Source organism: Emys orbicularis, chromosome 2, assembly GCF_028017835.1.
Source record: "Emys orbicularis isolate rEmyOrb1 chromosome 2, rEmyOrb1.hap1, whole genome shotgun sequence".
NCBI classification, from domain to species: domain Eukaryota; kingdom Metazoa; phylum Chordata; order Testudines; family Emydidae; genus Emys; species Emys orbicularis.
Genome location: NC_088684.1, coordinates 209,612,698 through 209,628,914, shown reverse-complemented (window position 1 = coordinate 209,628,914; position 16,217 = coordinate 209,612,698). Strand labels below are relative to the sequence as shown.

Below are 16,217 nucleotides of genomic sequence, written 5' to 3'. Positions count from 1 at the left end.
TTTTACTTTGCTGGCAGACCAGAGCAAAGGTTTTCTGAACATTTAAAAGATGAAAAAGGTGAAGAATCCCAGAAGCGATTTATCTTGAAGCGAGATAACTCTAGTATTGATAAAGAAGACAATCAGGTTGGTTCTCGGTTCGAGAGTTGCTGAAATTTGTTCTGTTTCGAAGGTGGGCTGACTGATGTTATTGTTGTTCTTTTGTTGTTGCTCCCCCCCTTCCGCTTTCCTTTCCCCATCCCTCACCCCACCCCACTCCTCCTCTTTGGCATACAGTGGAGAGCATCAAGCCCTAGTGTGGTTGCTTTAGCAGTGGCAGTGTGTGGGTTTGCATGGGTGGTTTGCTTGGCACAGGACTTGCTGCATGTTGAAAGGGGGTTGGAATGTCAAAGGTTCCAAGCGGTTGGAAGGCTTTGTCAGTCGCATTTCCAAATGTCTGTGTGACTATGGCAGTTGTTCCACTCCCTACAGCTTTATCCTTCAGTTATATACACCCACACGTGTACACACATACAGATCTGGATATCGGTATGGACCGAAGATAACTGAGATAGCCATAAAGGAGGACAAATCTCTCAAACATGTTATAGTGAGGCCAGGTTGATTTTGAAACCATCCTAAAATAAGTTTTGATCCTCCCTCCCCTCCCTCCCCCCCAAAAATAGCAGTTTAATCTTTTAGTTCCTGTCCCTCCCTTGTCCCAATCACATTTTATTGTCTATGTAACTTATTTGCTTGTTTTGCATGTATTGTGGCAGAACTTTTCCCTTCCGTGTGTTGCTTGTGACACAACACTGTTATCTTCGACATGTCTGATACATTACATGTAGGAGAGTGTCAGGGAGCTGTGTGTTTGCACACCACTGAAATTCAGCATTTAAAAAAAAAACCTTCTAAAAGTAAGCATTGTGTTCATAAAATCATTTTAATCCAGTGCAAAATGTATACATGACAAAACAAAAAAATCAAAAGGGGTTGTAACACTGGAATTGCTTTTCTGAGAAAATTCCTACAGGTAAGACAGTGTGTGCTTTGTCACTCAGGTTATCATTACTGTGATAGATTCCAGTGAATCTCTCAAAGCCATTGAGTGCCTCTCTGCCTCCTGCTTCTAATTAGAGACTATTTTTCTTTTTTCCTTTTACCTTCAGCTGTGTGTAGTAGCTTTCCCAGCTACACTGCATCTCAGTTGGCTTTGAAAAAAAGGTTTAGTGAGTAATGGATGTGGGAGCGGACCAAAGGCAAGCAGCATGATCATATACACAAAACATAGTGTGGGAGAAGGAGCAGCGCTGCAGTTAAAATCTAATTGCAAGCAAGGTGTTTCATGAAGGGTGTTTTCCCCCCCCCCCATTATGTTCATGTACTGTTGTTGTCTAAAATGTTGATCATTAAAAGGCTTAAATGGCTCTTTTTCCCCACTAAGTTGAATTAAAGGCTAGGCTTGGTACTGAAAGGGTTAAAACTCTTGTGCAAAATATTCTGGAAAGCATAATTTATCATCATCGTGATAGATGTAATCTTTTAGGGTTCTTAGTGTTTTATCATCAGTTCCTACCATTTAGTTTCCCTATGCTTTTGCTTGGCTTCATGGATGGTTAGGTATTCTGTGCCTCTTCCTTCCCCACAGCCAGTAGGGAAGATAAAAAAATCTGCCTTTTCCTGATCAGTCAGAAGCAAAAGGCATGGGATGAAGAGGCCTTGATTCAGGACTGCAGGCTCACAAAAGTCATGCACAAAACCTTATTTCAGCCACTTGATCTAGGAACACTCCAGCAGCGTCTAGCTTGAGAGCCTAGGGTACCCAGCATAACACAGTGGTTCACACTCCCCCTCAGAATTGAAAGCTATCTGTTTTGTTCTTCTTCTTCTTCTTTTTCTTTTTTTTTTTTTTTTTTTTTTTACGGGAACATTTATTATTCTTAGCTGACAGTTTCTAAACTGCAGTTTTTAACAGCTCAACTTATATAACCCTCCTGATTTTTTTTCTGCTCAGCAAAACAGAATTCATCCATTTAGAGATGACAGACGAAGTAAATCAATTGAAGAGAGAGAAGAGGAGTATCAGAGAGTGAGGGAGAGAATATTTGCACAAGATGTGAGTAGTTGTTTTAATTGCCTCTTTGGTGCCATATCTTTATCAGTAGTCAGACAGTATCCTCCCCCTCTGACATTGACACTGCAGCAAGATTGCACTGTGTAGCTGGAGATGGTAGCGAAAGATGATTAAACCAAAGGGTGTAAAATGAGTTCAAGGGATACCTAGATTGGTTTCTGGAGCAGGAGGTGATTGAGAGCTCTAGTGAAAAAGGAGGAAGGTAGAAGGAAGATTAGCCAAAACAGGGCAGGAATGTTGGTCTAAATGGCCTTTTCCTGTTTCTGGAAATGTTTGTGTGTGCGCAGTGTAGGTTTCGTTCTGTTCAGTATTATAATGCTTGCAAGCAGAAGAGCAGTGATTTAAATGTCAGATATCAGAGGGGTAGCCGTGTTAGTCTGAATCTGTAAAAAGCAACAGAGGGTCCTGTGGCACCTTTACGACTAACAGAAGTATTGGGAGCATAAGCTTTCGTGGGTAAGAACCTCACTTCTTCAGATTTAAATGGACACTCTCAACTAATTTAAGCCTCATATTTGCCATTGCTTAGATTGACAGATCTGAGCAAGTTTATTTGTTTTTTGTTTTTGTCAGTTCAACTACTCTGGAAGCAAGACATTAAAAACAATCAAAAGCCACTGGTTATGCATGACCTTTCAATATTTAGCTGCACTGACCAACTAAGTAGTAAAGGGAACATAGGTTAATGAAGAAACTCTATTTCTTCTGTCAAAAACAATGATGTTGGAAGACAATAAAGGGAGTAAAACAAAAAGAGGCAAAATAATCCCAGCTTTACTGGGGGTTGGGGGTGGGGGTTGGGAATCAAGTTTACCAAATAAAATTGAGTAAAATTACTAGGTAAAGACATGCAAATGTCAAACTTCTATGGCTTCATCCCCGTTCTCCTTAAATACATAAATTGATTAGGTCTTGTCTGCAGCCAGTTCCCCTTCTTTCTGGGTTCACTATATTACCCCATAATTTCCCAGTGGGATGTATGGATCAGCTCTGACAGGGTGCTGTGAGGATAGTGTCTTCCAAGAGAACATTCCTGCTTCTTTCACTGGTTCATGTCGCATCTCAATGGAGGTTTCACCAGTTCAAGGAATATGGGAACAGCCCTGAATAAAAAAAAAAAAAAAAAATCAGTATAAATCATACTGGCAAAACAAACAAACAAACTATGCAAAATTGTTTTTGACAGTGTCCTTTTAAATTAGAGCTGATCACATGTCACAGAAGGAATCATGTTGCTTTTAGATGACTTTTTTTAAGCTTGATGCTTACAAGTTCTTCTGATTGTCTTTGTTTTAAGCAGAATATACTGTAAATATGTGAGTGTGTATTGTCTCACTTGTGACTTCACTTATAAGTAACGTCTCTACTTAGCAAGTAGTCCACTGATTATAAAATGCAATTTGGGAGGGAAAATTATGCACAGATATTCAGCATAGTATTCTCTGTTCTTGTGACCTGAGAAAATCCCAGTATTAGCTGGCTCTTTGTTTTTATTTTCACTTCAGTATGGCAGCCTAATGTCAATACAGCTGCAATATAAATTCTAGAAATGGCTGTGTCCTTGTTTGTCTGCTATAAGCGAATTACTGTTTTTGACTTCATACAAAGGAGCATACCTTAAAAATGGATAACTGCAGGGGATAGAGAGGGGATAGATTTGGAACATGGCCACAAGTGACAAGGTAGGGAAAGGTGCTGCTAGAGTGACTTAGTTTGTGCATCATAAGGGCAGCTAGAAGCAGAGAATGTGGCCCTAAGTGTTCATGAAAGACGTGGTGAGATTCTGAATTATTAAGCATTCATCCCAAAATACGCTGCTGTGTTTGTTGTTTATTTCGATACTTTACCTTCAGTTTGAAAGACAAATGCAAGTGGTGAGAATTTTAATTGCCGTAACTAGAAGGTTGATGTGATCTGTCAGGTTAGCCAAGAAGGGGTTTTATCATGAGTAAAAGCATGGCTTGTGGCAGGAGCTATATCAATGGATTAGGACTGCGCCTTTTTTAAAGGTTAGCAATGCAGATATCTCTCCCTCTCTCTCTCTCTCTCATATACACTCATTTGCTTTCTCTCTCTACTTATAGCAGGTATTAGTGAGCCATCAATAAATCATATTACTGTATTTCAGCAGGCTACACTAATGATGCAAATAACTAAGTATTTCTTTGCTGTGCTGCAGAGTGGAGCATGCCTCACAGATGAGAGCCTCTCTGGCATGGTAGAAATATTTATATGTGGTGGTAGGCATTGTAATATATTCTTTATTTTCAATTTTAGAAATGACCACAATTGACTGCCTACCATATATAGCCACTTACATATAGCACTTTATATTTTTAAAGCCCTCTACAATCATTAACTAATCAGTTTTCACAACACATCTGTGAGGTAGGTACCTAAGCATTATTGTCCCTCAAATTGTAGATGGAGAAAGTGAGGTGCAGAAGTGACATGCCTGACATACAGTTTTATTACCCTTTGCTATTCACACCACTGTAGTTAAATTTGTGTTAATACCCTGATTGTGAACCTTAGAAAATGTATTAAAATGCATCACTTCTAATTACAGTGTGTCTGAAGAGGTGTCCCAAATGCAGCTGATGGTGTCCTAAGATGATTGCTATAACACCAAATTGTAAATATTTGTTTCAGGTTGAAACCATTTGGGTGAGATTTCAGTCCAGGAGAAAACTTTGTTGAACAAAATTGAAAAGGAAAAAAATGAATCTAAAGCTCTAGACATGTTTCAGATGTTATATCTGCTTTTCAGACTCAAAAATAATTAATGAATATTCTCCTGCTTACTCTGCAGCAGGCTGGACATAAAACCTGCATCAAATTCTCTTCATTCTGCAGCACTCCAGTGCATCATACTAGAAATTATGCACAGCTTCATTTTAAATGTAAATTGGAGGTTTTAATGAATTAAATATGACAATGTAATGCCATCTGTACAATATTCCTTATGACATTTCTTTCAACATTAATGTCACTTTAATTAATGCTTTTCCCCACATTTTCAGTGTGCTGCACATTTTTGTATTGATGATGCATAACTGCATCATCAGTGTTAGGGGGAACTGGATGTTTTGGCAACGGGATAGCAGACAGTTGGAGCTTTTGGCATTTGGGGAAGCACAACGAGCAGTTTGAGGTTGTAGGAGAAGCACATTAATTTGATGTTTCCGCTAAAATGTGCGGTAAGAAAATTGTTAACATGGGCCATTTTAATTGCCATTATTAGTTCTCAGAATCAACAACACACTGAGATAGATGGGGCGCTTCCCACCTTCTAGAAACCTTTCAGGCTGCCAGCAATAAAACATTGCCTTGGTTACGTTAGGTTCACATTTTTCAAGGCTATTTTTAAACCATGAGGACTAGAAACATATATTTTTAATAAAAACAACAAGGAGTCTGGTGGCACCTTAAAGACTAACAGATTTATTTGGGCATAAGCTTTCGTGGGTAAAAACCTCACTTCTTCGGATGCATAGAGTGAGAAGAAGTGAGGTTTTTACCCACGAAAGCTTATGCCCAAATAAATCTGTTAGTCTTTAAGGTGCCACCAGACTCCTTGTTGTTTTTGTAGATACAGACTAACATGGCTACCCCCTGATATATTTTTAATGAAAGCTTCGTTTCAGTTCTGCAACAATGGGAGGGGTCTACAGCAAATTGCACTGCAGCAGAATTGCAGAATACACAGGGCCCTGAATATGGATGTCTATTAATCCAAATTACGTTATAATTGCTGTTAGCATTTTGAAAAATAATTGGCCAAGATATTAAAGGTGGGTGAGATAACATCTCATTGGACCAATTATGTTGGTGAAAGAGACAAGCTTTTGAGTTTCACCACTAAAGATGTATCCTTGTAGGGTGTGTACATATTAGGGAAAAAAGTGTTTTTTTACCACATAGCACATGCTGCAATTCTAGTGAAAACAATGGGGCTGTAGTTTACACAGGTATTAACAGGTTCAAGTAAACAATAGTAGGGAGCCTACTGTTTACCTCCCCGTGCTAACGTGTGAAAACTGCAAACTGCCTTGTCCATGCTAAGATATTACTGTCTGCTAATTACCCTGTTATCTAACACATGGTGAAAAACTTCCCTCTGTTCCTAGTGAAGACAAGACCGAAGAATAGGCTGTTAGAGCTTATGTATGTCCCTCTGGAGAAAAAATGCTGTGGGACTGCTAAAAATGGGGTTGCAAATGAATGGATAAAATATTGGTTCCAGAAGGAAGGACAATCATAGAACCTGAATGGAAGTTTTGAGTGTGTAGGAACTGCAAGGGTCCTTAGGAAGTGAGGAAATAATCTTGTGTAACATTTTTCCCATTCTAGATTTGTTTTGACTTCCCTTAGATCTGTAGCTGGCAGCAAGGTGATTTAAAAGCTATGTTGTGGTTATTTAAGCTTTCCCTGGGACTTTAAATTGAGAGTTATTGATACTGCAGAAAAGGAAAGTGAATCTTGACCTCCTAGTAGCTAAATTGCTACCCAAAGCTTTTAAGCCCTCTTATTTTTAATAATAAGGATAATATAATAAAAATGTGTCTGTCTTCTGTGCCATGGAGCCCCACATCAGCCTTGAAAAATGGATATTCCAGGAATTGTATGGCCTTGTGCCAGCTTCTGCAGCATGGAAGATGAACGGAGTTTTCATTGAATCTGTCCATAAGGCTGTAATGCAGATTACACTGATACTCTTCAAGATACTGAAGAGGTAACAGACATCTCTCAAGTTTTTAATAAAATGTAAATCCTTGGTGCTTATTTATCCTTATGCCTGACATGAACAGCAGCAATGTTCCTGAGCAAATTTTTTCAAAACATGGCCTCCGTGGGCATGTACAGCTTTGCTTGGGTAGTCATCTGCATACACACATTAGCAGATTGACAATGCAAAAGCTCATGGTGCACAAAACTCGTATGTGTGCAGTTGGAGGACAAAGTGAGGCCTCTTTGAAAATTTGGCCCATCCTGTCTATGCAGACAGGAAAACCATTGTGTTAAGAGTTGGAATAAGATGACTTTTGCTTTTCATCATTAGAAAGAGAAGAAAATGTACTATTTGGCAACCTGTTTGACAGGTTTGTTAATATTAGGGAAGGGGCCTCTTAAGAATGGGAGAAGAGGGAGTGGAGCAATTGCACAAAGGAACCCAGTGCTCCATAGTGAAAGGGCATGTGACTCCACTTAGGCCTCTCAGCCTGGGGCGAAAACCTGGCCCTGTTAAAATCAATGAGAGTTTTGTCATTGACTTTAGTGGGGCCAGGATTTTATCCTTGGTATCCTGAGGGTTTGCCTTACAGAGAAAAGAACTCGCCACCGATCTACCCCACTAGTCCTGCTCATTTAGTTAGGATCCTGTATGGGATCCTGCTTGGGAAGCCCATGCCACTGAAGCTATACAATTAATAAGAACTATCGGACACATTTTCTGTCAAACTATGCCCACCTAATATACTCTGACAACACTACTAAATGGAAGGATTACAATAACTGCATTATTTTAAATTGTGGGCCAAATTCTCTGCTGGTGAAAATTGGCATAATATTTCAATAGAGCTAAGCTCAGTTTACACCAGCAGAGAATTTGGCCTTGTATATTTGATGAAGCCCAGGAATGGACACAAATGTGTTCAGCTTTTAGCCAGCAAGTCATGAATCAATCCTGTTGAAAATAGGAACATACTAAATAAATGCACTTTCTATGGCATTAGGATTTGACATGCCCGATGATGGCATGCTATTATTCCATGAACCGAGTCCCATTGTTATGGAAGTAATGGACCTGATCTCCCTTTTTTTCCACTCTTTCCTTTTGTTTAAATTCAATGGAAGGACTATCTGTCTTTTCTTCAGTACCTCATGGAGATATAATCCAATGACAACAACTGTGCGCTTGGTGTAATGAACATGAAATAGGAGGGAAATGAAAAAAATCAAAGGGAGAGAGAATTATTCATGGGAAATTGAGCACAGCTTCATTTCTCAACATAAAAAATTAAGGAATGTTAAAAGAACTGCATACTTGCCAGTAGGATTGATTTCTTCCTACTCTCTCACCTTGGCCAAAATCTAAATCCTCCAAGAGAGGTCTTTTTACAATGCTTTTATTTTATGTCTCAGTACCAGGTGCATTTGTTTCCTCTCTGTTTGTGAAATTAAATTATGTAATATTTTCTAAGTATTACAGCATCTCCACTCCCTTGCAGAACTGTACTCATTTTGCATGCTTTTCTCCCATTTGTCCTCCTCCCCTGCAGCTGTGTGTTATGGTGTCACTTTATTGCTAGCTGGTAGGCAGACTAGTGGAACCTTCTGCTTCTGTTTCCCTCCAAAACGTCAGCACTTTGTATACATCTGGCCTCTTCTGATCCCAAGACTGAGAAGTCTGAGTTTGTTTCAAAACTGAGATGAATTGCAAGTAACATATTGTAATGCATGGGAATTATTTTACTGGTGTGACCTTATTCTTGACTCCCCCCCCCCCCTCTTGTCTTCTACAAATGCAAATGATGCATGAATGAAAATCCCCTTGAGCCTGAATGGGGAAGATAATTCTAAAATCAAGCAAGAAATTGGACAATAGAACATATATAGAATGTTTGGTTCAATCCTTTTTTTTTTATTTTTCAGTCAGTTTGCTCCCAGGAAAACCTTTTTGTGGAAAACAGGTAAAAAAATTGCTTTTTTAAAAAAAATATTGTAGCTGTTAGTCTCAGACTCATTGTTGAATTAATTTGTGATCCAACTTATTTGAGGGCTTTCCCTCTTTAGTGGGATTTGTACTTAGATCGTCTTCAGATATATGGTGATATAAGAGCATATCAGATGTTGCTTGCCGCTTTCCAAAGCTGTTGAATTTAAGGTTAAACAAAGTGCTTGTTAAAACAGCAAAACACCAATGTAATGATCGATTATCAATGACCCACCACTCTGGAGTGCTGAGAGGATTTAACTAATTAGTTAATCTTTGTGAAAGGCATTGAAGTTATTGGATGAAAAGTTTTATAGAAATGTGGAATGTTTCTGTTGTTGCTATTGGATCTGATTTTCAGAGATATCGAACACCTTCATATCCTTCACTTATACTTGTGGGTCCTCTGCACTTCTGAAAACCAGGACTATTATTATTACTGTGTAGTAATAATCAGGGCCCGCTCTACCATTTTTGCTGCCCCAAGCGCAAAAAAAAAAAAAAAAAGCCACCTGGACTGTGCCACCCCAAGAATGGACGGAATGCCGCCCCTTAGCATTTGCCGCCCCAGGCACGTGCTTCCTCCGCTGGTGCCTGAAGCCGGCCCTGGTAATAATGAAACAATAATGGTTGCTATTATTATTTGAGACAACTCTTATTTTACATTACTCTATCATGGCCTCCTGTGGACAATCTTGCGATGACAAATCTATTGACACTAAAAGAAAAAACAAACAAACAAAAAAGCCCTCTGTGTATAACAAAGGTGAAGGGCTAGATTCTTAGCTGCCATAAATGTGCACAGCTCCGCTTAAATCAGTGAAGCTGCACCTATTTATTCCAGGGGAGAATCTGATCCTCAATGCTAGGAAATTCATTGTGAATGTTTGAGTAGTGCTGGCCAAGGATTGTTCTGTACAGATCTCAAGTACTAGAATTGGCTATCATTGGGGTAAGGAGGGGTGGGGCAGGAGTGAATGCTTATCTTAAAGAAGCACTACGTATATCCATCCTCACTGCTATCAAGTACACTTAGGGTATGACCCAGGGGTGAAAGTAACTTAAAGGACTTACCGGTACTCTGGAGTCCTTAGGAGGGGGTGGGGGCCTCAATCAGAAGAGGTGTGGCCTCTACCAGAAGAGTCAGGGCCTTTAAATCAGGATTTAAAGGGCCCGGGGCTGGGGCTGTGGTAGCAGCAGCTGGGAGCCCCGGGCCCTTTAAATCACCCCTGGAGCTACCAGCTGCAGAGGCTGGGAGCCCCGGGGGTGATTTAAAGGGCCCGGGGCCCCAGCTGCTGCTACCGCAGTGGAGCCCCGGGCACTTTAAATCACCATCGGAGGGGGCCCCGGCCTCTGGCGGAGCTTTAAAGGGCCCGGGGCTCCGCTGCAGTAGCGGCAGCTGGGAGCCCCTGGCCCTTTAAATCACTGCCAGAGCCCTGCCGCTGCTATCCCAGGGCTCCAGCAGCGGGGCTTGGGTAGCAATTTAAAGGGCCCCGGAGGGTAGCGGCAGTGGGAGTCCCGAGCCCTTTAAATCGCCACCCGAGCCGTGCTGCTGGAGCCCCGGGGTAGCAGCGGCAGCTGGGGGCTCAGGTGGTGATTTAAAGGGCCCGGGGCTCCGGCTGCTGCTACCACCCCAGGCCCTTTAAATCGTCCCTGGAGCCCTGCTGCCGGAGCCCTGGGGAGGCGGCGGCGGGGCTCCAGCGGCTATTTTAAGGGCCGGGGTGGTAGCAGCTTCCGCAGCCCCGGACCCTTTAAATAGCCGCTGGAGCCCCGCCACCACTACCCCAGGGCTCCAGCAGGCTCTGGGGACGATTTAAAGGGCCTGGGGCAGTAATAATATAATAAATAATATATGGAGATATACCTATCTCATAGAACTGGAAGGGACCTTGAAAGGTCATCAAGTCCAGTCCCCTACCTTCACTAGCAGGACCAATTTTTTTGCCCCAGATCCCTAAATGGCCTCCTCAAGGATTGAACTCACAACCCTGGGTTTAGCGGGCCAATGCTCAAACCACTGAGCTATCCCCTATGAGCGGCTACCAGAGCCCCGGACCCTTTAAATCGTCCCCAGAGCCCTACTGCCGGTGCCCTGGGGAAGGCAGTGGCGGGTCTCCGGCGGCTATTTTAAGGACCGGGGCGGTAGCGGCTGCCGCAGCACTGGATCCTTTAAATAGCCGGCGGAACCCCACCACCGCTACCCCAGGGCTCTGGGGACGATTTAAAGGGCCCGGGGCGGAAACTGCGGCAGGCACCTCGGGCCCTTTAAATCGCCGCCCAAGCCCCGCCGCCGCTTCCCCAGGGCTCCGGCAGCAGGGCTCTGGCGGCAATTTAAAGGGCCTGGGGCTCCCAGCAGCAGGGGAAGCCGATCGGCCCCAGTACGGCGCACTGGCTCTTGCCGGTACGCCATACCGGAGCATACTGACTTACTTTCACCTCTGGTATGACCTGCATCCTCTGGCCCCCACTTGTGTGTTCATTAAATTGCGCACACATGCATGTGAACTTGAACAGTTCTGGTGTTTCCAAAGTCCCTGATCAGGTAAGACACATAAACAATTAAATTTAAGCACATGAAGTCAGTGAGACTACTCATAGAATCATAGAACTGGAAGGGATCTCGAGAGGTCATCTAGTCCAGTCCCCTGCACTTGTGGCAGAACTAATTATCTAGACCATTCCTGACAGGTGTTTCTCTAACCTGCTCTTAAAAATCTCCAATGATGGAGATTCCACAACCTCCCCAGGCAATTTATTCCAGTGCTTAACCACCCTGACAGTTAGGAAGTTTTTTCCTAATGTCCAACCTAAACCTCCCTTGCTGCAATTTAAGCCCATTGCTTCTTGTCCTATCCTCAGACGTTAAGAGAAACAATTTTTCTTCCTCCTCCTTGTAACAACCTTTAACATACTTGAAAAATGTTATCATTTCCCCTGTGTCGTCTCTTTTCCGTATTAAACAAACCCAACTTTTTCAGTCTTCCCTTATAGGTCATGTTTTCTAGACCTTTAATAATTTTTGTTGCTCTTCTCTGGACTTTCTCCAATTTGTCCACATCCTTCCTGAAATGTGGCGCCCAGAACTGAACACAATACTCCAATTGAGGCCTAATCAGAGCAGAGTAGAGCAGAAGAATTACTTCTCGTGTCTTGCTTACAACACTCCTGCTAAAACATCCCTGAATGATGTTCACTTTTTTTTGCAACAGCATTACACTGTTGACTCATATATAGCTTGTGGTCCACTATAACCCCCAGATCCCTTTCCGCAGTACTGCTTCCGAGGCAGTCTTTTCCCATTTTGTATGTTTGCAACTGATTGCTCCTTCCTAAATGGAGTACTTTGCATTTGTCCTTATTGAATTTCATCCTATTTACTTCAGACCCATTTCTCTAGTTTCTCCAGATCTTTGAATTTTAATCCTATCCTCCAAAGCACTTGCAACCCCTCCCAGATCGTCCACAAACTTTATAAGTGTACTCTCTATGCCATTATCTAAATCATTGATGAAGATATTGAACAGAATCGGACCCAGAACTGATCCCTGTGGGACCCCACTTGTTATGCCCTTCCAGCATGACTGTGAACCACTGATAACTACTCTCTGGGAATGGTTTTCCAACCAGTTATGCACTCACCTTATACCATCTAGGTTGCATTCCCCTAGTTTGTTTATGAGAAGGCCATTGAGACCGTATCAAAAGCTTTAGTAAAGTCAAGATATACCACATCTACTGCTTCCCGCCCCCATCCACAAGGCTTGTTACCCTGTCAGGTTGGTTTAACACAATTTGTTTTTGACAAATCCATGCTGACTTTTATTTATCACCTTATTATCTTCTGGATGTTTGCAAATTGATTGCTTAATTTGCTCCATTATCTTTCCGGGTACAGAAATTAAGCTGACTGCTCTGTAATTCACTGGGTTGTCCTTATTTCCCTTTTTATAGATGGGCTATATTTGCTCTTTTCCAGTCTTCTGGAATATCTCCCATCTTCCGTGACTTCTCAAAGATGATCGCTAATGGCTCAGGTATCTCCTCAGTCAGCTCCTTGAGTATTCTAGGATGCATTTCATCAGACCCTGGTGACCTGAAGACAAAAATTCCTTGGATGAATTAGATAACTTGTTCTCCTATTTTAGCCTCTTCTGTTCCTACCTCATTTTCACTGGCATTCACTACGTTAGATGTCCAATCACCACCAACCTTCTTGGTGAAAAGCGAAACAAAGAAGTCATTAAGCACCTCCGCCATTTCCACATTTTCTGTTATTATTTCCCCTCCCCCATTGAGTAACGGGCCTACCCTGTCCTTGGTCTTCCTCTTGCTTCTAATGTATTTGTAGAATGTTTTCTTGTTACCCTTTATGTCTCTGACTAGTTTGATCTCGTTTTGTGCCTTGGCCTTTCTAATTTTATCCCTACATACTTGTGTTACTTGTTTATATTCATCCTTTGTAATTTGACCTAGTTTCCACTTTTTGTAGGAGTCGTTTTTGATTTTTAGATCATTGAAGATCTCCTGGTTAAGGCAGGGTGGTCTCTTGCCATACTTCCTATCTTTCCTATGCAGTGGGATAGTTTGCTCTTGTGCCGTTAATAATGTCTCTTTGTAAAACTGCCAACTGTCTTCTATTGTTTTTCCCCTTAGACTTGCTTCCGATGGGATCTTACCTACCAACTCCCTGAGTTTGCTAAAGTCTGCCTCCATTGTCTTTATTTTGCTGTTCTCCCTCCTACCATTCCTTAGAATCATGAACTCTTCCATTTCATGATCACTTTCACCCAAGCTGCCTTCCACTTTCAAATTCTCAACCAGTTCCTCCCTATTTGTCAAAATCAAATCTAGAACAGCTTCTCCCCTGGTAGCTGTCTCCACCTTCTGAAATATAAAATTGTCTCCAATACATTCCAAGAATTTATTGGATAATCTGTGCCCTGCTGTGTTATTTTCCCCAACAGATGTCTGGGTAGTTGAAGTCCCCCATCACCACCAAGTCCTGTGCTTTGGATAATTTTGTTAGCTGTTTAAAAGCCTCATCCACCTCTTCTTCTTGGTTAGGTGGTCTGTAGTAGACCCCTACCATGACATCACCCTTGTTTTTTACCCCTTTAATCGTTACCCAGAGACTTTCAACAAGTCTGTCTCCTATTTCCATCTCAATCTCAGCCCAAGAGTATACATTTTAATATATAAGGCAACACCTCCTCTCTTTTTTTCCCTGCCGGTACTTCCTGAGCAGGCTGTACCTTTCTATACCAATATTCCAGTCATGTGTATTATCCCACCAGGTCTCTATGATGCCAACTATGTCATAGTTGTGTTTTATTTACCTGCATTTTGAGTGCTTCCCTCTTATTCCCCATACTTCTTGTATTAGTATACAGACATCTAAGATACTGATTTGATTCCCCCTCCCCCAGTTTTGTCCTGTCTCTCGTTTATCCCTGCTATAACAGCCCATGCTCTGAACCTTCTCCCAGGTCTCCATGTTCTTGACTTACCTGTGGGCTTTGGACACCTGCCGCCTTCGAACCTAGTTTAAAGCCCTCCTCACTAGGTTAGCCAGTCTATATCCAAATATGCTCTTCCCCTTCCTCGATAGGTGGACCCCATCTCTTCTTAGCAGTCCTTCTTTCTGGAACAGCATCCCATGGTCAAGGAAGCTGAAGCCCTCCTGGCGACACCATCTTCGCAGCCAGGCATTCACCTCCAGGATGTATGTGTCTCTTCCTGGGCCCCTACCCTTGACTGGAAGGATTGAATGTACATGAAGTTAAGCATGTGTTTAAATGCTTTGCTGAATCAAGGCCTTAAACATGTGCTTCACACCACTTCTATTCATCAGTTCACCCGAGCATTTCTTCAAGCTTCAGTGACTTCAGTGGACTTACAATGTTCTTAAAATTAAGCATGTACAGTATTTTGCTGAATTGGGGTTTTTAGGTCTTATTAGGTATAGCTGGGTTTATTTTCTTTAAGAAATAAAAAAAACATGTGTTTTTCTTTGGCTTCTGAGAGTTGCAATTTGTTTATTATCAGGAAGTGGTAAAAGATTTCCAGCCTCTTGCTGGCAGGTTTTTATGGCACAATTAGCATCACAGAAAGACCGTCCTGGGACAAAATCATCCTGGGAGTAACTCCAATGAGGTCAAAATAGGAGTGACTTTAGCTTCATTTCTTTAAGTATGGGTACAGAAAACTAGAAGTTGTTGCTAAGGAGCAAAATGGGATTTAACATTAAAGACATGAAGTTGAATATATCATTAAAACTCCCAGGTCTATTACCATAATCTTTCTTTTCTTTTCATTTTCAGTAGGCTCTTGGAAGACAACAGTATATGCAATGACACCCATAAGAAAAGACAGCTATTTAGGTTTGTATGGTTTACTTTATTAAAGATTTCTTTCCAACTAACTTTCACTTGTGAGTTTATCCATGTCCTCATAGATGGAAACAAGTATCTTAATAGGTGTGGGGGTGTGGGTGTACAGGTGTATGTATGGAGAGGAATTATGGACACAGGACTGGTAGTCAGGACAACTGAGTTCTAATCCTGATTTTATCCATACCACCCATGTGACTTTGGGAAAGTCTTGCTTCAAAAGTCTGAATACAATAGGAGTCTTTCCAGTGACTTGAGTGGGATTTGGATCAGGACCTTAGACCTAGATTTCCAAAATTGTCCATGAATTTGGGGAGCAGCAATTTGGGGTGCCTGTGAATGGACTAACACCAATCTGCTCTAATACAAAACACACACACACACACACACACACACACACATATACACACACACACTGTTGGATTGGCACCCAAACTCACCCCATTTCTTGTGATTATTTTATTGCCAGTTGAAAGAGAAGTAGCACTTAATAAAGCTTGGGTGAGGCTTCTTCCCCCAAGATGTACTTTTTTTAGGGTTTTCTTCTATGTTCTTTCGGTTCCGGATGCTAATTCCCTTTTTCCAGAGATCCACTCCTTAATATCTATAGTGGAGTTAACAGGCTTCACATATCACTGTGAATCAACAGCAGTCAGTTCACATTTTCATAGAGAGTTTCCACACCTTCCAGCATGGCGGGTCAATAGAAGACCTTACCACCTTACTGAAGTACTCAAGTTGAGACATCTAGTAAGGGACTGATGTTTACAAGTGGTGACCACTCACAGCTCCAGTTTAAATAATTTGGAATGCATGTGCGGAACAACTCTGAAAACTAGGCCCCTACTACTAGGTGTCTCAAACTGAGTATGCAAAAATAGTAAAGACTTTGGAAAATATAGGACTTAACCTACATAACTCATGGATAACTAGGTGGTATTATTTCGTGTGTGTGTGTGTGTGTGTGTGTGTGAATGTATATGTTTGTTTCTCAGCA

At 41.7% G+C, this 16,217-nt stretch overlaps 1 protein-coding gene across 15 annotated transcripts in view; it reads left to right on the top strand.

Annotated features, from left to right (window-relative positions):
• Positions 1-16,217, top strand: part of ARPP21 (cAMP regulated phosphoprotein 21) — a 150,186-nt gene that overhangs the window by 33,523 nt on the left and 100,446 nt on the right. For 5 of the 15 annotated variants that reach the window (XM_065398015.1, XM_065398013.1, XM_065398014.1 and 2 more), the window contains exons 8-9: positions 18-126; positions 8,771-8,808. The exons of 1 other annotated variant lie outside the window; for it this stretch is intronic. In XM_065398015.1, coding sequence (XP_065254087.1) covers positions 18-126; positions 8,771-8,808 — 147 coding nt within the window. Of the gene's footprint in view, positions 1-17; positions 127-1,996; positions 2,099-8,770; positions 8,809-15,151; positions 15,212-16,217 lie in introns of all 15 variants that reach the window. 9 more of the 15 variants (XM_065398008.1, XM_065398003.1, XM_065398002.1 and 6 more) reach the window with 6 other exon arrangements.